General features: G+C 48.8%; 2 protein-coding genes across 5 annotated transcripts in view; one reads left to right on the top strand and one right to left on the bottom strand.

Moving 5' to 3' along the window:
- Positions 1-8: 8 nt before the first annotated feature.
- BNIP5 (BCL2 interacting protein 5) lies at positions 9-26102 on the top strand. 4 transcript variants are annotated; one of them, XM_082346675.1, is made up of 12 exons: positions 9-4127; positions 11950-12578; positions 13957-14076; positions 16019-16083; positions 16318-16558; positions 17582-17713; positions 18897-18955; positions 19282-19522; positions 20389-20520; positions 21415-21479; positions 22893-23135; positions 25229-26102. In XM_082346675.1, exons 1-12 carry the CDS (start codon positions 3916-3918, stop codon positions 25262-25264), a joined length of 2175 nt encoding a protein of 724 aa, XP_082202801.1. In that variant the 5' UTR covers positions 9-3915; the 3' UTR covers positions 25265-26102. The 4 variants fall into 4 exon arrangements, with proteins under 4 accessions (XP_082202801.1, XP_082202802.1, XP_082202803.1 ...); XM_082346676.1 differs by having other exon boundaries at positions 6126-12578; XM_082346677.1 differs by having other exon boundaries at positions 9-4170.
- The window catches only part of PNPLA1 (patatin like domain 1, omega-hydroxyceramide transacylase), a 62627-nt gene continuing 50937 nt past the window's right edge, over positions 14413-26102 (bottom strand). The window contains exon 7 of the mRNA XM_082346688.1: positions 14413-15097. Coding sequence (XP_082202814.1) covers positions 15090-15097 — 8 coding nt within the window. The 3' untranslated portion in view covers positions 14413-15089. The remainder of the gene's footprint in view (positions 15098-26102) is intronic.

Genomic DNA, 26102 nt, shown 5'->3' with positions numbered 1-26102 from the left:
TATGATAAACATTTCACAAATGGCTGTTGTTGTTCCTACTATTTCTTAGTATGCCCACTGGGGCTAAGGAGCTGGGGCTGCAGCTCAAATGTCAAAGCCAGGCCATCGTCATGGTCGCCTGAGTCACCCACTTGCAGTGGGGACCCAGAAACAACTGAGGGAGGGGAGATTCTGGGAGACACTGGGGAGACAAAAAGTCATTGAGATAGGGGAGTGTGAATGGAGACTGAGGTTCATTGAGTGCTTTAGGCACAAGACCTAAATACAGTTATTTTGCACAGGAACCAAAAGACTTCTTTTTGGCCACGCCACACGGCTTATGGGATCTTAGTTCCCTGACCAAGGATTGAACCCTGGGGCCCTTGGCAGTGAAAGCACTGAGTCCTAACCACTGGACTGCCGGGGAATACCCCCAAAAGACTATTCTGAGACTACCTTCTGGCCGGCGGACTTTGGTCCTTGATCCTTACCTGGCTTGGGAAAGAGTGAGGTCACAATCTTTCAGGTATGTCTCACCGAGGAGAAGGAAGAAGACATCCCTCCAGGAAACTTGGAGGGTTGGAGTCCAAACACAGATGGGGGGTGGACCTTGCATTGGTTGATTCCCGGTAGAGGGTGTGGCCCTGGGAAGGAGGGTGTGTTCACACTCTTGCTCTTTGCTCCTGGGAGTCACCAAAGGCACATGTGCTCCATTTCCATAACGCAAATTCTCTTGCCATGTTGCGGGCAGATTTCTGGGAATTGAGGCTCCAAACATAGACAGGTGTGAGTGTCTCTTGTGAAAATTCTTCTTCTCTTAAAGATGTCACTTAGAGCTACTCTACCGATGACTCCTGAAACTGGAGCCCTCTCTTCTACCCACTCCTCTGCATTTTCGCTCAAGAGCAAGTTTATCTTCTGTGTCCCCGTGTTGCACACCCAGGCCACACAAGAAGGTAAATAGTCTTTCTAAACAAACAAATATACAGACTCTCAGGAGGAAATAATATCCATTTTGTGACTATACCACCATTTATTTATTTGCTCACCTTATTGTTCTGGGGCATTTGAGTAGTTTCAAGTTTTTGAGTTTTTGGCTATTACAAATAGTGCTGATGTAAGCAGTCTTATAAATGTTGTTTTGGGGGAGCACATGCCTGCATTTCTGTTATGCACGTATCTAAGAGTAGAGGTGCTGGGTCAGCTTTACTAGATGTTACTACTCAGTTTTCCAAAGTAGCTGTACCATGGTCCACTCCCACCACCAGCAGTACATGAGAGATCAGGTGGCCCCACATCCTCTCTGACATTTGGTATCACCGGTCTGAGAATTTACAGCTACAGCTGCACACAGGAGCATGGCTGCATCTCACAAACATGAAAGAGAGTGAAAAAGGCCAGACATAAAAGTAAACATGCCACCTAATTCCCACTTACATAAAGCCCCCAAACAGGCAAAAATAATCTAAGGTGTTAGAAGTCAGGATAGTGGGACCTATGAGAAGCAGGAGGGGGGCTTCTAGGGTGCTGGTGATGTTCTGCTTCTTAATCTGGGTGCTGGTTACACTTTACTCCCTTTGTGAAAATTCATCAAGCCATGTAGTCAGGATTCATTCACTTTTCTGTTTGTTATACTTAAATAAAAATTTCAAAAAAATATTCTCTCAATCTCCCTCTCTCCCTTCCTCTGTCATCTTTCCTCATGGTACTTGGCTGGGAACTGTCCCCATCAGAGTCCCCTTCATGGCCCTGCAACCTGTACAGTTGCACAGGTTCTGCACTCAGAAGGACCTGTGATTGGTTTCATGCTCTGCCATTTTTGTCTTTAAATTCTTAATACTTTTGGAACAAGGGGCCTTTTGCTTGCTTGCTGAGCCTCACACATCACGTAGCCACCCCTGGCCATGGGCAGCTGCCAGTGTCTCTGCACAGATCCCCACCTAAGGCTTGGTCTCTGATGGGCACTGAGGACGGGGCCAGGTTGCCGCTCTGCCTGATCAGGGAAGGTGCCAAATGCCCATTCTGGCCCCAGGATGGTTCTCCCTCCTGCGAGAACCTGGGATTGTATTTACCTGCGGATGGAATTACTGGGTCATAAGGTAGGTTCATGCATAATGCCCCTCATGGTTCTCTGCCCCTGTGCTTCCATCTGCCTTAAGAAAAAGATTGTAAAATATACATAACATAAAATTGACCATCTTAACCATTTTCAAGTCTGTAGCCCAGTGGCATTAAGTACATTCACATTGTTGTACAACCATCTCCACCATCTGCCTCTTGAGCTTTTTCATCTTCTCAAACTGATACTTTGTACCCATGAAACAATAACTCCCCTTCCCTTCCACCTGCTTTTACGATTTTTTTCCTGTTTGTCTCTCTTCCCAGTTACACTGTGAACTCCGTGAGGGCCGAGTGGGGCTTACTCCCCTTCAAATAAGGAGGAGTATATATGATGTACACAGGGCCTGGAGGACATGGGGAAGAAAATAGTTTTGTTAAATAAATTAAAAATATGGGATATAATTTAACCCTTGTTTGAAATCTGGGCTGATTCTTGGGCTAATAAATTCTCTAAATTCAGTGCTGAGCCAGTACCCAGCACAAAGCTGGATCCAAAACCTCTTTGCTGACAGAATGAATAAGGCATTAACTCTGCTACCAATAATAAAATATTGACTCTTTATTAAGCACTTACTAGGGGCTCAATATACAGAAAGGACTTAGTATTTGACACTCAGTATATTTTCTTCTTTTCTTTACGAGCATTATCACATTTGACCCTACGGTCACCTTCTAAGGTGGCCACTCAGTTTTCGAGTGAGAAACAAATTCAGAGACATTGTGTCCCCTGCCAGAGATCACGCAGCTGGCAGATGGCTCCAGTCTGGGCGACTCCAAAGCTCAGTGCTTTCAGTGTTTACTTTACAATGCCTCCCTGGCTCAATTAACCAAAGCAGAATTTCTGACATTTTTTTTACTTTTGTTTGAATAAAACTAGTTTTTCTTTTCTGATTACAAACATGGATAAATTCTGTTTTAAAAAAAAATTCAGGGGCTTCCCTGGTGGCGCAGTGGTTAAGAATCCGCCTGCCAATGCAGGGGACACGGGTTTGAGCCCTGGTCAGGGAAGATCCCACATGCCTCAGAGCAACGAAGTCCGTGCACCACAACTACTGAGCCTGCGCTCTAGAGCCCGCGAGCCACAACTACTGAGCCTGTGTGCCACAACTACTGAAGCCCGCCTGCCTAGAGCCCATGCTTCATAACAAGTGAAGCCACCGCAATGAGAAGCCTGCACACTGCAACGAAGAGTAGCCCCAGCTCGCCGCAACTAGAGAAAGCCTGCGCACAGCAACAAAGACCCAACGCAGACAAAAATAAATAAATAAATAAAATTAAAAAAAAAAATTCAGGCACTGCATAAAGTGAAAATGTGAACTTTTAAGACTTCTTAGAATGTTCTGTGAAGACTCGTGGTGACCCTACCAGGGATAGCAGAATTTGGAAAATATGCTCATCAACTCTTCCTTCTGGGTTTTATCTCCAGGTCAAGGAATATATATTATATACAATGACCTTTCTCTCTAGATCATTCCCTCTTCAGAGTTCTTTGGAGAGAACCGAGGAAGGTATGCAGGTGCTAAAACTACCTCCTCCTCCTCCTTTCCCCTGACTCGTGTTTCCCATAAGAGTTTTTCTTTCTGTTTCATGGACTGGCCTTCCTACAGCCAGGCCTAAGTTTGTTTTCTGAGCATTGGTTTCTTTTCGGGTGTAATAAGGAAGTTGTCAAGCAAAATTGTTTTTTCTAGGGTAGCTGAGGTAAGCGTCCTATCTGTGGAGGAACGGAGAGCAGCCCTGGGATAGGGTGACGGGGCTGTAGCAGGTGGCCCCTGGATTGGCTGCCTATGAGCTCATCTCCTGGGACATGTGATATATATGGCTCTGACCAAAGCATCTTCTGCGACAGTCTGGAAACTGGCAGCATATTCTCCCTGGGAGAGCTGGGACTACTACCCCTCATTGGATACAACTTCCAGCAGACAGGGAGTGGTGCCTACACGTTGCTGGGAGTACCCAATGCAGAGCCGCCCGTTTGGGAGGTCTGGACCAAAAGTACCCTGGGACAGGAGCGACTTTCATGGTCTGAGGTTGGTTGAACGATAGTCTCCCCTTTGAAGGCTGGAGTAGTAGGTAGGTATCTTGGGGTCCTGAAAGGAGGGTAGACCCTGAATCTAGTCCCAGTGCTGCTTCTAGCTTGCTAGCCTTCAGTCTCTTCATCTCTAGAAAGAGAGAATTCAATGATGTGATCTCAACCAGGTGTCATGCAAAGAGCTCTGAACTAACTTGGACACAGAAGCGCTGAACTCAAGTCCTAGCTTAGCAATCCTGAGCAGGGAACTTCACTTCTCTGGGCCTCAGTTTCCTCATCTATAGAACAGGGACAGCATTACATACCTCTCCTGCTCATTTCCCTAATGGAGGTTGTAGAGGTCAAGTTATAGGCTTTATGTGAAGGTACATAGTAAAGGGAAACTTCACATAAATGGGGGCGTTGTTATTTCCTATGGCTGGATGAAGATTTTATCATTTTAAGTTTCTTGGAAGCTAGCCCAAGGACAGGGAGATCTTATGAAAAGAGTTCTGGTGGCCTGCTGCTCTGACAGGGATTTGAGGGGGGATTATAACATTGCATGGTCTGTGGTCTTGCATAGAGGACAAGACGGGGGGAGAGCACAGACTCTAGTGCTGGATGGAGGGGAGCTGCGGTCGTTTTTGGAGCTCTCCAGCTTTGTGTGTGATGACCCCATTGTCCCCACAAGTCTGCCCCACTGCTGTATCATGGGGCCTGAAGTTCCACCATTAGGGAGTTCAATCTTTTGGGTTTCGAAAGATCCTCAAAAGATGCAAATCCCCAACATTTTGAAAAACAGGTACCAGGTGATGTGTGTTTGATGGTGACAATCGGATTGGGCAGATGGTACAAGTCCAGCCCTTTACACTGAGCTGTGGGTCGGCTCAGGCAGAGCTGACCCCCACAGGGGCACCACGTGGCTGCTCAGATATCTCTGTGATCTGAAGCTTTGTGCAAAATCCCACTGGGCCCTGCTGTGGTCAGCCCGTGGCTGGAGCCCTCCGTCCCAGCCTGGCCTCACATTTTGAAGTGGGCAAGGACCAGCTGGGGAGTTCCCAGAAACGGGTGCCCAGGCAGGGGATAGGTGCAGAAGCAATGTGATTTGAGGAACCACTGAGAGACCCAGGTCATCGGGTGATGGGCTGGAACAGAGAGGACTCAGGGGGTGAGGTGACCTCTCCTCAGGGCGCGAGGGCCTGCTGCCAGCCGAGTCAGCTCAGTCTAAGGAGGACTGTCCTTAATTCCTGCTGGCTGACAGTGGAATGATTTGCCTTGAAGGGTAGTGAGTTCCCATTGCAGGAAGTGTTCCAACAGGGGATGCGAGTCTGCAAAGCAGTCCTACCTTACAGGAGGTGGGCTGGATACTTCTTAGGTCCTTTCCAACTCTAGGAACCTGCTAGGGACCCCACAGAGGAGAAGGAACACCTGACTTGTTCCCATCTAACACCTGGGAGCTGGGCGTGGGAGCAGGATGGGTCCGGTGTTGAGGGAAGAGTTGACCACCTTGTCCCCCACTCGAGTCCTGCCAGTGGAGGTTGGAGGTGTCCTCCCAGGAGCGTGTGGCCTGTGGATGGGAGGCACATCATCTCGGGAGCCCAGATGGAAGGCCTTGAGCTTGAACAGGCACTCACCCTTGGGGTTCTAAGTGTCCATGGGCTCACCTGTGTCGATGAAAAGTACACATGAGCTAAGGGTCAGCCCTTGACCCTCCAGCCCATTGACTGGCTTCCAGCCAAGAGTCTGTGAGCCCCACCCTGTGTTTACAATCTTTGCCTCTGGGACACAGATTTCAATACCTGGGCACACGTGAATGTCTGACTCCACGCGGACAGGTCACGGCAGGCACGTGTGTGGACGTGGGTTATCTCTGTCAGTGTGAAATAGCAGATTTGCTCACCTCTAAGTGTGTGTGTGTGTGTGTGTGTGTGTGTGCTTATGGGAGGTCTCTCAGTGTGGGAGAAAGAATTTAGAATCCAGAGGAGTGGATTCAAGCCGCAACTCTCTCCCCTTCCAGGCTGTGGGACCCTGGTCAAGTCTCTTAATCGGCAGAGCCTTAATCCCCCACTGCCAGCCTGGCCCGTTGCCAGGGCTGTGGCCAAGTTGAACTGAGATCATGAAGATGAAGGAGGTGCTGGGTGCCATGTGGCTGGTGAGCTGGTTGTGTTTGCACATGTCTGTGTAGTGTATGTTTTTTCCACAAACACTGAGAGCCTCCTAGGCAGTGTGGACACACCAGAAACCAGGCAGGCTTGGGCCCTTTCTGTGGAACGTGGATCTAGACAGGAAGGGCATTCAGCAAATAAATACTCAGATAATTATTTCCTTTACACTTGGAGTAAGGGGAATTCCAGGGTGTTATGAGTCCTTGTAAGTTTACGGTATACATGAGCTTGTTGCTGGGTCACATGAGTGTCTTAGCCCGTTTGGGCTGCGATCACAAACTATCATAGACTGGGTGGCTTATAAACAACAGAAATTTATTTCTGACAGTTCTGGAGGCTGGAAGTCCAAGACTCAGGCACCGACAGATTTGGTGTCTGGTGAGAGCTTCCTGGTTCAAAGACCAGGTCTCTCCGTGTCCTCACGTGGTAGAAGTGGCAAGAGAGCACTTTGGGGCCTCTTTTATATGGGCACTAATCCCTTTCATGAGGGCTCTGCTCAAATGACTTGATTATCCCAAAGGCCCCACCTCCTACTACCATCACGCAGGGGATTAGGTTTCAACATATGAATTTGAGAGGGACACAAACATTCAGTCTACAGCAATGAGTGTCTGTGGGTGTGACTCTGGGTCCACACGAACTCTCCCTCGGAGTAACCAGCTGTTTATTGAGTATCTATTGTGTGAAGTCCAGCGTGGGGGGGGGGGGGGGGAGAAGGGGAGCGGCTAAATTCCTCTAGGATATGGTGCCATAGAAGTTACAAAGTAACATGACAGGTGCATGAATTAGAGAATGGTGTACAGATGAGGTCAGGGTATAATTTAGAAAATAAACCCAAAATAGCAGCATGCTTGGGAAAAATTTGCAAACTCTCCGCTCCACAGTAACTTAAGGTCAGCTCTGTGAACTGTCTCTGTTGTTTTGCTGTTGTTACTTTTAAACACGTCACCGGTATACGTCATGTCTTATCAGAAGTCCTGTGATCTGCAGATCACTTGGGTATTTCTGAGCAGACTGGGACTTTGCCCTGAAATCCACTTCCTGCCAAGGCAATCAGCAAGTTTACAAGAGCAGCTGGGTTTCCATGCAGCTATGGTCTGCTGCTGTCTCAGGGTTGCTGTCTGGAAGCATGGACCAGACAGGGTGGGATTTCCTGACAGGCAGGCAGAACTTGGGTGAAGTCCCAGGCAAAGCAGGGGCACAAAACAAGAAAACAGAGGAAGGGAAAAGAAAGTCTTGCTTTGATGAATTCTGGATAGGCAGAGTTTTACAATCAGAAAGTCTGGAAAGATTTAATTCCAGCACACATAGAATTTGTGTGCATGTGTATGTATGGCATGTGTGTGTTTGGGGGGGTAATATTAAAACACAATCTTCTTGGGCTTAGAGACTTTAAAAGTCTGAGGACACATCCGCCCCACAGAAGATCTTCCAGGGTGTCTCCCTGGGGGAGGGTAGGTTTACCCTCCTAGGTCAGCCACACTCTCTCAATCCTGTGCTTAGTGTTGGAAGACAGAATCTTTGGAACATTACAGAGGAGGAGCGGCCAGGGGGTAGGAGGAGAGAGGGTCTGAGCTCTGTCACAGCTTCCCAGAGAGGAAAGAGTTGCAGGAAGAAGTAAGAGGACGAGGTATCAAACACTGCAGCACCTTGAGGGAGGATGAGGAATGGGAAGAGTTCACTGGATTAGGGTAGGAGACCTTGGGAGATCCTGAAGTTTCTCTTCACTGGGGAAACACTCTTGGATGGCCAAGGTCACACATCACCCATCCCGCCTCTCCCTGCCTCTGGGCTGGGAGTTGCTCCTCCTTCACCTTCCCCTGGGCTCAGGGCACTGTTGTTCCAGGGAGGGGGTGGCCAAAACAAGGCAGTTTTCTTGAAAAAACATCACAAAAGAAAACCATTGCCAGGTGGAATTGTACTGATGCTCTGATTAGAAGTAGCAACGTGTCCTTTGAATGCAGTAGGAGGATGCTGCAACCATCAGCAATGGTGAAAACCGTTTCCATAGCAATGACAGTTTTTAAAGAAATTACTGCACCTCTTTTCTCATTAGCTGGGGAAGGATGCTGTGCCCTCATTGCAGTGGGCCCCTCGAGCCAAGTTAGCACAGGAAGAAAAGGGGCTGGTTTGGTGGTTCTCTTACTGAACAGCTTCTCTGCCAACCTCATCCAATTTGCCCTGATCACAGGAACATATGGAGTAAGCAAAGAGAACCCTGACACCATTCAGTGAATATTTCTTTCTTTTTCTTTTCTTTTTCTTCCTTTCTTTCTTCCTTTCTTTCTTCCTTTCTTTCTTTCTTTCTTTCTTTCTTTCTTTTCTTTTTCTTTCTTTCTTTTCTTTTCTTTTCTTTTCAGCTGTGGGGCTTGCGGGATCTTATTTCCCCACCAGGGATCAAACCTGTGCCCTTGGCTGTGAAATGTGGAGCCCTAACCACTGGACCACCAGGGAATTCCCTTAGTGAATATTTCTGGATCAGCTTACTTGGATCTTAAAATCAAATGGACCTTCGACCTAAACTTATCTTCTCTTAAGACCACGTGCTACTAAAGAGAGAGAGTAGGGACTTCCCTGGCGGTCCAGTGGTTAAGACTTCACCCTTCCACTGCAGGGGGCGTGAGTTCGATCCCCAGTCGGGGAACTAAGATCCTGCATGCCTCACAGAGCACAGCCAAAAATAATAATAATAATGAAATAAAAAATAATAAAGAGAGAGAGTAGCTATCAGGGAAATAGAGCATTACTGTCATCAGCACCTACTAACACCTCCACTCCCACCCATGTGAAGAACTGAACATTCTCTTTCAGGGCACAACCTGCATCTTGTTCCCTAGCACAGAGCAAACTTCCTGGTACATAGTGGGTGCCTATTAAAGGTTTTTTTGAAAGAACTTAATGAGAAGAAAGCAAAATATTTTCTTCTGTGATTTCTTTTCTTAACCCACTTAACGCCACATTTTGGAAGCACAACCATAAGGCAGCCTCTGAGGCTTTCAAGAACATTAGTCAATTTCCAGATAAATTAGAGATGTGTGTTGCTAAAAGTTTTCATGTAACTCAAATGTTCCTTTAAGGAACATTAAACAACAAATAAAGCCTTCCAAATTGCCTGCTTCTTCGTTTTCTCATTTCCTCCAAGACTGTCCATGTGTGGACACTCAGCAGTGCCGGTGGTACCCACTGGCCTCTAGCCATCCTCCCTACCCTTCCTCCCGAGACCCATGTTAGAAGGAAGAAAGGCATCCTTGACTGTTACCGTCACCTTCAAATCTCTCTGTTATGTCCCTGTGCCTTTTCTTCCCTCTATTTATGTATCTTCCTCACATTCACATGGATCCCTGCACATCTGAAATCATAATTATAGGTTCTTATTTTTGCCTCTAAGCTGGACATAGTAATAGAGTACATTTTAAAGTAATGAATCAGTTGGTAAACACAGAAGATACGATGTGAATACATAATACATAAATACTTAACACACTAAATAATAGTAAATGCGTGATGAGGCTATAATTACAGATTAGAGTAGGCAATCCATAAATCTAAACTCCATAGGAATCTCTGGGAGCTCAGGATTGAGATTCAAAACCATATTTTATTTTTCTTTTAACTTCCACCAACGGGCAAAGGGTTTCTGAACAACTCTGGAAAAATTGGAAAGCCCCAGGTGTTTCAGATTAAAGACACACAAATCAAGTGAGCTGCCCACACCCCAGCCTACTTAAAAAGCTGCCCAGGAGAAGGTGGTTCTTTTGTCTTTTCCATGGGCAGCTGCTTCATTCTGGATGGAAAACGGAAGGGCCCCGGCTGCTTTAAGATGGTACTGGTGCAAATTCATTTATTGTACGTTAACTACACATTCTTAGGTATTGTTTATTTTACTAAATGTTTGTTATACATTTATTCCTTTGTTTAATAAGTACATCGTTCTAGGTACTCAGAATACAAGACCTAGCAAAACAGACAAAGGGGAGGGAGAGAGGCTCAGACAATAAACCACTAAACACGGGAAGATATGACATTGCCTAACATCGGGGGTGAGGTAAAGAGGGAGACGGTGTGCTAATGGGGGTGTGATGGGAGGGCCCCTATGGGAAGGTGACATTTGAGCAGAGCCCTGAAGGAAGTGAGGGAACAAACTGTAAGGTGGTCTAGACAGAGGGAACAGCCAGGGTGAAGACCCAAGGTGGAGCAGGCCTGAGGGACAGCAAGCAGGGCTGCATGAGGGGAGTGGAGTGAGTAAGTGAGTGAGAGGGGACGGGAGAGGTGATGGGGCCGGGTCAGTGGGGCCTTGCTGGCCATTGTAAGGACTTAGACTTTGAGCCATTGGAGACAGGAGAGTGACAGGCTCTAACTTAATTTGTAAAAGCACCCATGGCTGCTGAGGGGAGAAGTTACTGTAAGGAGGACAAGGGTAGAGCAGGGAGATCAGTTAGGAGGTGACTACAATAGTCCAGGTGAGCAGAGATGGGGCCTAGACTGGATGGTGGTGGAGGAGGAGGGGAGACGTGGTTCGGGGCCGGGTGTGCTTTTTTAAAAATTTATTTAATTAACTTATCTATTTTTGGCTGCGTTGGGTCTTTGTTGCTGCTCATGAGCTTTCTCTAGTTGTGGTTCGCGGGGGCTGCTCTTTGTTGTGGTGCGTGGGCTTCTCATTGCAGTGGCTTCTCTTGTTGCGGAGCACGGGCTCTAGGTGCGTGGGCTTCAGTAGTTGTGGCTCGTGGGCTCTAGAGCGCAGGCTCAGTAGCTGTGGCGCACGGGCTTCGTTGCTCCGCGGCATGTGGGATCTTCCCGGACCAGGGCTCGAACCTGTGTCCCCCTGCATTGGCAGGCAAATTCTTAACCACTGTGCCACCAGGGAAGCCCCGGGTGTGCTTTGAAAGTGGAGCCAACAGTCTCTGCTGATGGCTCAGACGTGGGGAGCAAGAGAGAGAAAGGAGTTAGGGATGACTTCAAATGTTGGACCTGAGCAATTGGAAGAACAGAATTGCCGTTTACTGAGCTGTCTTGTGAAATATTCTTAACAGCCTGTGTGATAGACAGGTAGGTCTCAGGCACATTTCAGATGAAGACATTGGGCCAGAAAAGCTGCAGGAGCTGCCCGCAGTCCCAAGGGGCAGGACGTGGCCTCTGGCTCCAGCTGTATTCATTTCCTACTGTTGCTGTCACAAAATACCACAAACTCTGTGGCTTTGGAATAACGTGAATCAATTACCTTACGGTTCTGGAGGTCAGAAGTCCAAACTCAGGGAATTCCCCGGCGATCCAGTAGTTAGGACTCAGCACTTCCACTGCAGGGGGCCGGGGTTCCATCCCCGGTCAGGGTACTAAGATCCTGCAAGCTGTGCGGTGCAGCCAAAAAAAAAAGTCCAAAATCAGTCTCAATGGACTAGAATCAAGGTGTTGGCAGGGCTGTGTTCCTCCTGGAGGCTCTGGGGGACTAGCTGCGAGACCTGGGGCATGACCCCCTGTGGATCAGTTTCCTCCTCTGGGAAATGGGACAAGGGTAGCCCTTCCTCCCAGGGATGCTGAGGAATTTAAATGAGACAACAGCTTCGAGAGCTGATAGCACTCACATTAAGGGCAGGTTGGATGGGCACTTGGGTCAGCACTGCTAGCCCACCCGGCAGACTCCGAAGCCTCTTCTAAGGGAGTTGTCTGTTTTGGTTGCAGTGCAATGGAGCCGCCGCGGGGCCCAAGGAAGCCTCTGTCAGGGAGGAGAGCCAGGTCTCTGGACAGGCTGCAGAACCCCCAGAAGGATTCAGAGTCGTGTGACCGCCGGTGCATTTCCCGGCCCACCAGCCCCTCCAGGAGGATGCCGCGCCGGGCGGCCAGCGATGGGGCCAGATGTCCCAAGAGCCCAGCTCAGTCTGCGGAGGCTCAGGGCACCACGACTGCAGCCCGCAGCCCGGAGGAGACCAGGGAGTTTCTCCCCAGTGAGCAGAGGCCTCCGCAGGACACCAAGAAGGACAAGGCCCAGTGTCGGGCCCAGCAGGGGTGGCTGAGGACCATGATGAACTTCTTTTTTGGGATGGGCCCCGAGGAGCCCAAGGAAAAGACCAACAAGAGGGCCAAGGGGAAGGAGGGCCTCCCTGAGCCCGCAGAAACCCCCGAGACACTGGGCGAGCCAGCTCCCAGGAAGAAAGCCCACAGCAAGAAGGCCAGCCGCAAGAAACACGGTCATAAGAAACATGGTGCTGAGGAAACCAAGGGGACCCGAGATCAGGAGGCCAAAGGGCAGGAGACCAAGATGGCTGGTGCCTCATGCTGCGAGGAGGCTGATCTGGGCCCAGCAGCTGGGGGTGAGCAGACCATGCCTGTTTCTATGGTAACCCCACAGCCACCATCCCCCACCCCAAGGGCTAGGGTGCTCTGAGCTGGCTGCTCAAACCTCTCAACAGAGGGGAACTTGGAAGGTAGGGCCACTATCAGGAACGTCACCACTTCTTTTTTTTTTTTTTGTAAGATTTTAAAAATATTTATTTTATTTATTATCATTTATTTTTGGCTGCATTGGGTCTTTGTTGCTGCACGCGAGCTTTCTCCAGTTGTGGCGAGCGGGGGCTACACTTCATTGGGGTGCGAGGGCTTCTCATTGTGGTGGCTTCTCTTGTTGCAGAGCACGGGCTCTAGGTGCGCAGGCTTCAGTAGTTGTGGCACGTGGGCTCAGTAGTTGTGGCTCGTGGGCTCTAGAGCGCAGGCTCAGTAGTTGTGGCGCACAGGTTTAGTTGCTCTGCGGCCTGTGGGATCTTCCCGGACCAGGGCACGAACCCGTGTCCCCCTGCATTGGCAGGTGGATTCTTAACCACCGCGCCACCAGGGAAGCCCAGCACCACTTCTCTGAGGCAGAGCAGCACCGTGGCTGAGAACTTGAGGTCAAACCCCAGTTCCACCACTCGCTGGCTGTGTGACCTGGGGCTGGCGACTTTCCTCTCTGAGCCTCCATTTTTTTTCCCCTTGATACAATGGAGATTATAACAGTTGCCATCTTGGGGGGTGGCCATGGCCCAGAGCTGACACATGGGAAGTGCTTCATAAGTGGCAAATGTTATTGTTAAGTACTCTGGTTTGAGGAGCATGGACCAGGGAGAAATAGGAAGACAGAGGGGAATCAAGGAGGGAAGCCCTACCCTCCAACACTAGTCTACATGTGAGGACTGGCTGTGGGTGACAGGGAAATAGAAGGAGCTGGCTGCTGGGGTGCAGGTTCTAGACTTGGCTCCATCAGGAATAAACTTGCTGTGTGACCTTGAGCAAGTTGCTGTCCCTCTCTGGAACCTTTGATTCTCGTTTGTAAAATGAAGCAGCTGTTCCCCAAGGTGCCTTCCTTTTCTGACGCTTAGTGTCCTGGAGTTGAATGTTCCACAGGCTGCTGGAGGAAGATGAAGCTTTGCCCTATAGGACTCAAAACTCACCATGTTTTTAATGGGGAGAAGGGATGCAAGGAAAATCCAAGATATTTTTGAGGTGGGGGGAAGGATGTCTGGGCAGAGGCAGCCTCTTTTCAAATGGAAACCTTGGTGGGTTTCTGATTTTTTTTTGGTTAAGCCTAGAGCTGCTCCAGCAGTCCCTGTCCTGCTGTGAATTCTGTGCTGTTTTATTGTGTCGATTAACAAAGTCAGAAGAATGTCACTGACACCCACACACTGCCCCACTCACTTGGTTTCACCTTTATTACAGGACGGAAAGTTTCTGACCTCCACCAGTTCTTGTTCCTTGAAGGTGGAGGTGCTGGAGTCCGGAAGGTTTCTTCCCAAGCCACAGGTCACCAGTGCGAAGAGGAGCTCGGAAAGCTTGACAGTGAGTCAGAATCTTCTCAGTGCCCTCTTTGCCTGCAGCTGGGGCAGCTGTTAGCAAACGAGATGGAATGCTCCCGATGCCTGCTTAGACCTTGGATGCTTAGACCTCTCAAAATGTGTGTGCTGACCTCGCCCCTTCTGGTGCTTCTGGTCACATTTACACTAGAGTTTCACAGAAGGGAGTCTCAGGAATTAGACTGGCTGCTGGCAAATACTCCTGCCTTGTGTGTTGAGCATGGAACTTTTTTTGTTTTTAGTTATTTTAAATTTATGGAAGGAATATATACATATATATACATATATCCACACACATATATATACATATATATTTAAATATAGAGAAGAATGGAAAGAGTAGCTCTATGCACACTCATATACTCACAATTGTTAACAGTTGGCCATATTTGCTTCGTGTGTGTATAATTTTGTTGCTGAACCATTTTAAGTAAAATGATGCTTCAACCTTAAATCTTAAGCACATATCTGCAAGAAATAAGAACAGTCTCATATGCAACCATAGTCTTATTATTGCCCCTAATAAAAGAAATAATGCTGTATTAATCTAATTCCCTACAAAGAATGGGCATATTTTATTTTATTTTATATTTTATTTTTATTTATTTTTTAAATGAATTAATTTATTTACTTATTTTTGGCTGTGTTGGGTCTTCGTTGCTGTGCATGAGCTTCCTCTAGTTGCGGCGAGCGGGGGCTACTCTTTGTTGCGGTTTGCGGGCTTCTCATTGCGGTGGCTTCTCTTGTTGCAGAGCACGGGCTCTAGGCACACGGGCTTCAGTAGTTGTGGCACGTGGGCTCAGTACTTGTGGCTCGCAGGTTCTAGAACACAGGCTCAGTAGTTGTGGCGCACGGGATTAGTTGCTCCACAGCATGTGGGATCTTCCCGGACCAGGGCTCAAACCTGTGTCCCCTGCATTGGCAGGCAGATTCTTAACCACTGCGCCACCAGTGAAGTCCCAAGAATGGGCATATTTTAAATGATATGAAATGGAGAAGCTATGCATCTGTCAAAAAATAGAGAAAAGGCATTTAATTGGTTATTTTGCAGGATAATTGTTTTCTCACATGAGAGGGAGTTGGCTGGTAGACTGAGTCAAAGTACAAAAGCCTAACAGGATTTAGAAATGAGAGAGAAGAGAGGGGTGAAAAAAACCTGCAGATAGCCTGGGAAGAAGGAATCTTGTTTGCACCTTCTTTTGTGTAAACTGATCAGCTGGCAACTAAGCAGAGGCTCCTTTGGGCACATTGTCTTTGGGTAGGTCGACTGGAATATCAAAGAAAACCATTTATGTTGTTTGGGCTTCTCTGTAAAGCCTTGGCAGTGTAGTTGGGGCACCAACGGGGCAGGCTACCTGTGTCATGCCTGCTGGAGTGCCTCTGTCCAGCTTAGTTAGGCCTGGTCTCCATCATTTCCCCTGCTGGAATTTTGTAGGTTGGATCAACATTAGCCTTGCAAAGTATTTCCAAGCACAGTCTCTCATTTGATGGCCTGACAGCCTTCTGAGGGAACCAGGACGGGGATTGTGATCCACATTTCACAGAGGAAGAGATGAAGGCCCAGAGAGATTAAGAGACTTACCCAAGGTCACACAGCTTGTCAAACCCCAAGTAGATATGTACAGTTCTGCAATGTTCAAAGGAAATCATGGGGCACAAGTTGAATGCTTGAAGGACTGACTTGAAACTTCCTGCATAAAATTTCATGCTTTGGCCTAGTACCCTTCGCCTGTGGATCTTCCAACCCTCTCTCAGAAGGACCAGCCCCTGGAATGTGATGCTTCTCCCACACCCCACCTTCCGTGCTAGAGGAGTTGTTTTAAGAGGACCGTGAAGGCCCAAGTTGGTCTCAGAACTCCAAGACAGTCATTAGAAACAATTCTCTGTGCATCTAGAAAGATTAACTGGGTGCATTTGTTTTCTTCCAGAGGATACCATCATCCAGAAGATAGTGGAATTTCTCCAAAAAGTGGGAGACCAGTGGGAAGAAGAGGTGAGGATCAAACTGCCTGCACAGATGCCCGGGGGGCTGCTGCCTTCTCCTCCTCCTCCTTGCTGAAGCCCCACCTGTCTTTCTGGGCCCCCGTGCTCCCCTGCTCCAGGCTCTGTCACCTCCCTTGCCTGGGGCCACCCTGAAGCCCTTGTTTGCTCTTCAGTTGCTTCTTGAGGAGTTTTCCCTCTCCTCAAGGTCAGGGGCCTGACTCAGTTTCTCTCATCTCCCCCACAGCAGCGTCAAGCCCCTCAGCCAGAGGTCGCTCCTCAAAACCCAGCACCAGTCTTCAGGAAGAAATCCCAAGAGAGAAAGTCTAGCCTCAAGAAAGCCTTTTCTCATAAAAAACACAGTTCTGAGGAGCCCAAGAGAGCACGGGCTGCAGATGTTTCCAGCCCAGAGTCCCGGCCGCCCAGGAGGCCCAGCTTTCTGCCCCTGTGTGTTGGTGGCCATCGGCCCTCCAGCTCCAGCAGCCTAGGTGAGCAGGCTCACAGTTACCACAGCAACGCTGCAGCTGCCTACTGCGCTGGAACCTTCCCCAAGGCTTGAATTAGCCATTTTCAGAGCTGCCATCCCAGTTCTGACTTTTCCTCTGCCCTGAGCAGTGTGGGGAGGGCAAAAGGAATACCTCCACACACAAAGCCTCACTGTCTAGGCAACCCAGCTAAGCCCCTGGTGGAAATTGTGTTCAGGGATTTCCCCCAACTATCCTCACCTTTCCGCAACCTCAGCTTCCACACCTTGGCAGGGGGTAGCATGTGCAGGAAGGAACTGGAGCCTGGGAGGCAGGAGACCTGTGTTCTGGGCTCCATCTCTGTGCCACAGTCTCCTTGTCTGTAAAATGAGACACTTCCCTGCTGTGTATCTATATGCAATCAGTCCTCATTTTATGAATTACATCTTATTATCCTCATTTCACAGACGAGGGAACTGAGGCTTAGGGAGGTAAAACAATGTGTTTGTGGTCACATGGCCCATCAGTGATGGAGCCAGAGCTACAGGGAGAAAGGGTCAGCCTGGGTGTCAGGGAGGAACGGCCCAGCAGGTCATCTTGGCCAGGAGAATGTATACTTTAAAAAGGAGAAGGCAATGTTTAACACCAGAGTGGATCCCCAGTAGTGGGATTTCAGGCCACAAGGGGAGATATTTTCATGTAGGGGGGGATCCTGGCTGTGATGAGTTTAATTCGTGCCAGGGCATCAGGCATTTACTCTCCAAGTCATGGATCAAGTCCTGATGGTGGAGGGATGAGGTCTCCAGGGGAGGGAGGAGAGGGGAGCAAAGCCCAGGAAAGGCAGCTGTATGGAAGTGCAGAGGGATGAGTGAGCTTGGTCTTCAGTACGTCAGAGCCACGGCCCTGCCCAGCAGCTCCCCGCCACCCCAGCAAGGCCTTTGCATGCACTAGCCACGGAGTGCACGTTGGAGTCTCTGCTGACTTCTGTGCATTAGTTAACACCCTCAGACTGATGAAGCTCACCCACCATTTCCTCTTGCTTCTCAGGTGTGGAAGAACCTGAAGTCCAAGAGGCTCTGTCTACAGACGGTGGGGATCCAAGTCCCTTCGAGCTTTCCAACCCAGCAGGAAGCCAGGGACCCGAAGAGGACCTGCACCTGGACAGAGCCTCGGAATTCAGTTAGTACCCCCTCTCCTTTTCTCAGAGGCCCCTTGGAAGATGTCTGGTCTGACCCCTCTACTTGCAGAAGAGAAACTGAACCAGAGAGAGGCAGTGACCTGTCCTTACCTGCCTCTGAGTGAAGCAGGCTGGGGAGGCAGCTCGGGGTCCAGAGCACAGGCCCTGAGCCAGGCTGCTGTTACCCTGTCTGAGCCTCAGCTGTAAAACCACAACAGTGATAACATCCTCCTTGGTGAGGCCAACATAAGGCGATACAAGGAAAGCATCGGCCCATGGCAAGGGCTCGACAGATGGTATGATCTTTGGGCCTGGATTCAAATTTGGGCTCTGACCTCTCCAGCTGTGTGATCTTGGACAAGCTACTTCATCTCTGGTCTCAGTTTCCTCATCTGTAAAATGGGGATAGTAATAGTACCTACTCTCTAGAGTTGTTGGTGGCTCTAAATGAATTAATGATGATAATGCATTTAGAGCAGTACCCATGAGCAGCTAATAAATGTCAGCTGCCATTTATTGTGACTATTAGTGTTGTTGTCATGTAGCTCAGCTTGAGAACATAGCCTCAGGAGAAGTAAAGAGGATAGGAAAGGGAGTAGGGGCCTTAGGAGAGAAGCTGAACCCATGGTAGCTGCCGTCACTATTATTATTATTTTATCATTGGCAGAGCCGAGCCTAAGATCATATAATCACTGTCAGTTCTGTGTGTCTGAAGATCTGCTTCCCCTACCTCCCCCATTCTGCCTTGTTTGCTTTTCACAGAAAATGTGCCTTGAAGGGAAATTGAGAAGGGCCCCTGTTCTACCTAGAAGAGGAGGAAAGAGCGGGGTGAGGGGACTTGTGGGGACCAGGCCTTTCCTTATGGTCTTGAGACACCTTCTCCTGGAGGCAGGGACCTCGGCTGTTTCCTGCACCTAACAAGGCACATCTAGGCCCTTCCTCAGTGGTGAATGAATAAGTGAATATGTTCCTGTGAAGCCAGCTCTGCCCGCAGGTTACCTCTGAGGAATCTGTGGTCCCCATGGGTTGGGCCTGAGACAACCTTAAAGGCAAGCTCATTAGCACCCCACCCTGGAGACCTGTGAGAATCATCCAGGGAGCCATTGGGCCTTAGGAAATGAAGACTGACCATAGAAAAGCTTTTCTCAACACTCAAGTGTGAGCAACCGCTTTGTTCTTTTTTAGAATTTATCCAGAAGATCATTGACCTACTCCAAGATGCAGAGGAGCAGGGGGGAGACAAGGTGAGGAGGACATTCCCCATGTAGACCCTGACCCTCACTATGGACACCCCTACCCCTACCTGGCACAATAACTTCGCTGCCCCTCCCCCAATTCTACATCTTGCCGGAGCCTGGTTCCAGTCTCTCCTTCCCAGAGCCTCCTCTGACCGCTGCAGGCTGTACTTGTTTCCCCAGCTCTGAGCACCAATCACCCTTCTCCCCCGGCCACACCCTCTGGTCCATAGTGGGTCTCTGTTTGTTTCAGGCGATGGCCTCTTTCCCCCCGCTCACTTGTAACCTCCTCAAAGTAAGGGACCCTGACTCAGTTTCTCTCATCTCCCCCACAGCAACTTCAAGTCCAGGAGCCAGAAGTGGCTGTAGGAAACCTGGCCCCAACCTGCAGGAAGAAATCACAAGAGAAAAAGTCCAGTTTCAGAAAAGCCTTTTCTCATAAGAAACATGGCTTCAAGGAGCCCAAGAGAGGGGGTGCTGCAGGTGCTGCCAGCCCAGACGCCCGGCCGCCAAAGAGGCCCAGCTTTCTTCCCCTGTGTGTTGGTGGCCATCGGCCCTCTATCTCCAGCAACCCTGGTGAGCAGGCCTGGGGTTGCCATGGTAACAGAGGCGGCCTCTGGCCCCTAGGCTTCTCCAGGGCAGGGTTGGCCAGCTGCTTGGTGTCCTGTGCAGTCTTGACTTTCACTCTCTGCTCTGAGCAGAGTGGGGAGGTGTGGGAGGGCTGTGGAGAGGAGAAAGGGGCCGGCTGCTGCCAGGACCCACCTCTATGACACACACCTTCCCTCCCCCCAACCATAAACACCTAAAAACAAATGTGGTATGAGAGCAGTGCATCTGTTCCTCAGATACATGCATCAGAATCACCTGGAAATCTCATCGAAAAATAGACACCCAGGTTAGATGAAGTAGGATATGGCCTGGGCCTCTGTTTTTTCACTACACCGAACTATGAGGACCACTGGCGTACAACAATTCTCCTGACATTTACGGAGTGCCCGCTGCCTGCCACGTTCACACATATTATCTCATTTAACACCCCCACGCACAACCCTGTGAGGTCAGTCCTGTTACTCCCATTTGACAGATGGAGAAAGTGAGGTTCAGACAGGCTAAGTGACTCGGCAAAGGCTCGCAGAGTTAAAGGGGAAGTGGGCTCACTTGGTGGGACCTGTTGGTAGGCCTGCTTGTTTTCCTCCCAGACTATGAGGAGGCAAAGGGGGTGGTTGGAAGAAAGAATGAGATTTCTGGAGGCGCAAAAAGCACTGTGAACTCCTCTGAGGCAGGTCCAGTGGGGCTGGGGGTTCCCAAGGAGCCTGGGAAAGCAGGACCCTTCTCGAGCCAGAGCCTTTGGACAGCTTCTTGTCAGAACCTGGGTTCAGCGATGTGCTGGTGGATTTGAGACAGGTGCAAACACACTCACACCAACTCCTCTTTGCCCTCAGATCCGGAGGATCTCGAGTTCCAGGAGTCCTCACCTGCAGAAGGGGGGCCAGTTGGATCCTCAGAAGTACCCTCCCGGGCCAGAAGCCACAATCCAGAAGCAGGACCTCAGCCGGATGGAGCAAATGAATCTAGTTAGTGCCACCCTGCTCTCTCCTGGGACAGCTGCCCCGGGGCTTCCCTTTTGCATGGATTTCACAGCCTGAATCCTAGTAGCGAACTGGGAAGGCAGCTGACAAGTACCCCAGGAGACTCTAGAAGGGCAGAGAGGAGACAGGGCTGGCCTTTGAACAGGCGCTGGTGGGGCAGAGTTGCAGGTGGACAACTTTCTTCGGGTAGAGAATACCTGTCCGTTCTGTGGGATGTAATTTCACCCCCACCACATGCCATTGCTTTGCCTGAAAGTTTCACATAAAATTCCTATCTTGCTCTGGGTCTCATAACCAGTGGTGCACTGGCACACAAACTCTGGGTAAGGGTGGGGGGATGGGGGAAGCCCTGATTTGTAGCATTTGCAGATTTCTGTGGTATAAAATTCCCACCACGGCCAATTTCAAGCTGCTGACAGTTTATAACAACAGGTCCACAAATGTCCTGAGTATTTACAATTAACTCTTGGTGCAAGCAGCCACCTGCACGTTGTTGTTTATAGCCCAGGCTGATGGTACATGCCTGTTGCATCAGTAGCCAGGGTATTTGCCGTCCCTGCATTCTGATTAGTTGCTCCTGGTCCCAACTCCCATTCCTGACTACTCTGTAGCCTGGATAAGGTCTCAGTTTCCCCACCTGTCAGAATGGAGCTGAATGTGGTGACAGGTGAGGCTCAGCAGGCCAAATTGCCTTCTATTTCTATACAGCTAACCAAAACAAAGCTCACATGCTCCAGCCCTAGTTTAGGGGAAGATTTTTCTTTGCCCTTCATGTCTAATCTGTGTACTGTGTTTTAGAGACAAAATATTTCTGCGATCGATGGATGGGTTATTACAGAACATGTCAATAATCCCTCAATCCTTCTTTATTTTCCTTAGAGGAGCTGATCATCCAGAAGCTGGTGGCCCTTCTCCAAGAAGCAGATGGCCAGTTGGGGGAGCAGGTGAGGACTGCTCAGTCTCCACAAGGACTGAACCCAAGTTCAGTCCCCATCTTTGCATCTGGGTGACCGTGGTAGGCCCCTTAACCTCTATGAGCCTCTGTTTTCTCTTTTGCAAAATGGGGGATAAATACCTACTTGCCAAGGTTAGTGCATATATAGAAAATGCCAGACACATAGCAGATGAGATCAATGTTAACTTAAAAATAATATAAACCTATGTGGCTCTGCCTGCCAGCCAGGACCTCCCCCAGTCCAAATCCTCCTTGAAGTTCAGCTCATGAGCCACCTCCCAGGAAGCATCCTTCCCTGAGTCCCTCTGATCTCGTCCTCTGCTATCTGCCTTTCACTCTGTTTTGGCACGCACTTCAGTAATTATAAGGTCTCCAATTCTTTCAGACTTTTGTTAGAGTTCCTTCCCTTGCTAGGTAGAGTGTAACATAAGGTTCCCTGCCTTTGAAAACCTCACAGACTACTTGGAGAGACAAACGCAGATCACATATGAAGAGGAGTTAGGTGTGAGCACAAGTCAGAGATGAGTAATCAGTGTAGCTGACCTTGTTAGTGCCTCTCCTTACCACCACAGAGCAGCTGGCCCAGCTCCCAACTGCCAGTACCTGCATCCCTTTGCCTGGGGACTGGCCCCCAGAGCCATTTACCACCCGTAGGTTAGGCCAGAATAAGCAGGTGCAACCTCCCCAGGAGCAGCCCTCAACCACTGGCTGATGCGAGCTGGTGTACACATACCCCAGCTCCCTTATACCTTGGAGGGAAAACTCTGGGGTGTGTGTTCTTCGAGGGTTCCCAAAGTGCCCCAAGGGGATCAGGCTCAGCTGCCAGCCTGAGTGGGGTGCCTTCCCATTCTTGCCCCAGGTCTCCATTCCCCCATCTGTGTTTGCCAGGATCACTTACCACATAAGTGAGCTGCATCCGAGTCCTGGTCTCTGGGTCTGCCTCTGTGGGGAACTCAACCTAAGACATTTAGGTATTAAGAGGAGGAGGAACTAACTTAGGGTGGGAACTAAAATTCATCCAACATCCACTTTGCACAAAACATTAAACTATCTCACTTAATCTCCTCCCCCCAACGACAGTGTTGGGGAGGCACATATTATTAACCCCCCTTTTACACATGAGCGGTCACACAGCTAGTAAATGCTATTTAAGCATCTGTTATCTGAATCCAAAGACCTGCATTTTTTTTTTTTTTTCCCCACTTTGTTCTGCTGCTTGGAGCTGTACCTTGCAGAACAGATTCTGAGAGGCTGGGGATGGTGGATGAATTTAACAAGGGATGCTTGTCCCAGGGACAATGAGGCACCCAGCCTGGCTGCGTGGAGTTGGGGGAGGGAGATGCTGGGGGGAGGGGGCTCCCTGCTGGCAACACTGATGGCCTGCCTTCATTTCTGCTTCCAGATCAGGCAAAACCCCAGCTTTAAGAAGTTTTTTTACAAGCTCTCAGACTCTTCCCTCAGAAAGCTGGTAGCCACCCTGAGCACCCAGGAGGCCAACTCCACCGAACCCAAGAGAACCTCCCCGTTTGTCTTTGGCTTGGCTAACAAATGTGCTGGCAGCAATTACCAAGCCGTCCACAGCCTCACGGGCCTACACTACAGGCGACCCAGTTTTAGCCAGTTCCCATACAGGGAGGACCAGCAGGTGAGAAAGGGCAATATGGCATGAGGGGCGACAGACTCACAATCACAAGGGTCTGCTTACTGTCCTCTCCCCTCCCCTGCTTACTTCAGGACTTCTGGGGTCCAGCTCAAATGCCGCCACCTTGCCAAGGCCTTCTGAGACAATTCTACACCACAGCAGCCTCTTTCTTTTCCAACTCCCACCCCCTTTACCTGCTAATTAGCTAATTAGCATCTTCTTTATTTGACTCTGGTCTCCAACTGGATGTGCATTTTCATACTTCTTGATATCAGTATGGGATATTGGACCAGCTACTATCTTAGCTCGCCCTCTTATTATTTCATGGGTTGTGTTGCTTGGCTTTCCAATTGAGACTGTCATAAAATTTAGAGAACAAAGTAAAGTAAGATTACATACCAAATAAGGTAGGTGAGAAGAATCCCTGGGGCTGTTTGGTTCTGGAAGGCTTCCTGGCTTCCGTTCTTCACTGACCTTGCCTTGATTGATTAATTAAGAATAGCCTCTTTTTGAATTATGGTTTTCTCAGGGTATATGCCCAGTAGTGCAGGACAGGTGTAAAGACGCAGATGTAGAGAATGGACTTGAGGACACGGGGAGGGGGGAGGGTAAGCTGGGACAAGTGAGAGAGTGTCATGGACATATCTACACTACCAAATGTAAAATAGATAGCTAGTGGGAAGCAGCTGCATAGCACAGGGAGCTCGGTGCTTTGTGACCACCTAGAAGGGTGGGATAGGGAGGGTGGGAGGGAGACGCAAGAGGGAGGGGATATGGGGATGTATGTATACATATAGCTGATTCACTTTGCTATACAGCAGAAATGAACACAACATTGTAAAGCAATTATACTCCAATAAAGATGTTTAAAAAAAAAAAAAAGAATAGCCTCTCCCCTGCCATCACTCAGCCTTTTTTTTTTTTTTTTTTTTTGGCATAGTGGGATCTTAGTTCCCCGACCAGGGATCAAACCTATGCCCCCTGCAGTGGAAGCTTGGAGTCCTAACCACTGGACCGCCAGGGAATTCCCCATCACTCACTCTTTTGACTGGTTTCATGCTTTTCCTAATAATCCCCCCTTCCCTGAGGCTGTAGGATGGTCCCTGTAGAGATAAAACTTAACACTGATTTCTTTTTTTAATCTGAATTTTCTGTTGAACTCTGATAGAGATCTCCCCACTCTTTTCAAATTCTCTTAAGATGACCTGCTTACAAACATTTGACCAGATCTATAGTGCAGAAACTACTGAGTGAAGTTGTGATTTTAAAGGAATGAAATGTCCTATTGGTGTTGGACACATAGGACCAGAACTTCTATATCCAAATTGTCCCCTGGGAAACCAGACCTTTATTGCAATGATGTCACCATCACTCAAAGCCTTTGTCTTCTCCTCCTGGAATTACCTTTAGAAGCCATGTGATAAGGCTCTCAAGAAAGCTGGTCTTATTTCATGATACTTGTACCTCATCATTCGAATGGTTTTCCTAGTGGAAACTCCACGTGACCTTAGACCTCTCTTTTCTCAGACTCACTGTCTTCTCGTGGAGAATAGGGATAATTTGTCCTCTAAGGTGGGTTAGGTAATAGCTGATGGAGTGATCTGAGTTCTTTGTGAAAGATATTATAGAAACATCAATTCTGACATCCTCAGTAGCCCTAACTCCATCTTCTGGTTTTACTAGCCATTCATTCATTTATTTATTCAACCAATAGACATTCAGAGCTTCCTATGAGCCTAACTGTGCAAGATGCTATGAGAACCTCTGGAAGGTTCTGCTAGTGGAAAAGGATAGAATGTTTACTGATGACAAAATTAAATATCAATCAAATGCCAAATTAGCATTAACTGAGATCAATAAAGCAAGTTGGTTCCGGGAGCCTTCCAGGAAGTAGCAGGCATTGATTTTGACCTTTGAGGATGGAGAGCCTATAGATGGGGAGAAAGGACCAGGAGGACACTGCAGGCAGGAGGTACTGTGTGAGCAAAGACCCAGAGGTGGGAGCTAGTGGGTTAATGAGAAGTCAGTTGTTATCAGGGTGGGACCCATACATAATTGGGCTATGGCTAAGACCTGTGTTCTTTTTCTCCTCCCAGAATGACACAAATCCTCAGAGCCAGAGTCCAGACTGAAAGCTGTGCTTTGCACTCAAGTTCCCTGAATTATCCAAACATCGGCGGCTTTAGCCAGGAAACCCTGAACATGTCCCAATCCAGTGCTTCACAGACATGACTGAAGACAAGAGTGGGCAGCCATTCTGCATCCTTGCACCGTTGTGAGCTTTTCTCAGTGGAGAATGCAGAAATGTTCTTCCGCAAAGCTGGAGGCAGAGGCCATGGGGGGAAATAACACTGGACTGGGAGATAGGAGACCAGGACTCCACCTGCTCCCCTGCCCCAAACTTGCTGCAAGACCCTGTCCATGTCCCATGTCCCCTCTCCTCTCCAGACCTTGGACTCTGGGCTGGATTAGTGACCCATCAGATCTCTTCTGGCTCTATTATGCTGAAGTCTCTCTAAAGAGAATTAGTAAATGCTTTCACTCTGTGGCTAAATATACCCACCCCACAGAGCTGGAGGCAATCTTTAAGTACTGACCAAATGAATGAATGGGGGGATCTCCTGAGATCTAGGCAATTTTGCCAGGCATTCTCTGGGAGGCCTTGGTCCTCAACTGGAATTGTGCAACCCGTGGTTCTATCTCTAAACTGGGAGCTAGGGAGGAAATGGGGGAGCTACCTCAACAGGCATTGGTCCAGAGCACTGGACCGGGAATCAAGGCCTTTGCATTCTGGGACCAATCCTAGTGTGTAGTGCCAACTTATGTGCCCTTATTTTTTTTATCATGTGTTTTCTTGATCCATCAGGGCTGAAAATATGCCTACATCATGTAGAAGGCCTGTTGATACTTTTTTCAGATGTTGGTTTTAAATGTCTTAGTTTTAAAAATAAATTTTTGTTTAATCTCTCA

This window comes from Balaenoptera borealis, assembly GCF_965194805.1.
Source record: "Balaenoptera borealis genome assembly, chromosome: 12".
NCBI classification, from domain to species: Eukaryota; Metazoa; Chordata; class Mammalia; order Artiodactyla; family Balaenopteridae; genus Balaenoptera; species Balaenoptera borealis.
This window is presented reverse-complemented; position numbering and strand designations above follow the sequence as displayed.

What these genes read in the sequence shown, in the direction of transcription:
- BNIP5 (XM_082346675.1), top strand. Translation starts at nt 3,916, where the DNA reads ATGGCTCTGACCAAAGCATCTTCTGCGACAGTCTGGAAACTGGCAGCA. An exon ending in GAGACCAGTGGGAAGAAGAG is followed by an intron (nt 16,084 to 16,317) that starts GTGAGGATCAAA and finishes TCTCCCCCACAG; the next exon opens with CAGCGTCAAGCCCCTCAGCC. An exon ending in ATGGCCAGTTGGGGGAGCAG is followed by an intron (nt 21,480 to 22,892) that starts GTGAGGACTGCT and finishes TTCTGCTTCCAG; the next exon opens with ATCAGGCAAAACCCCAGCTT.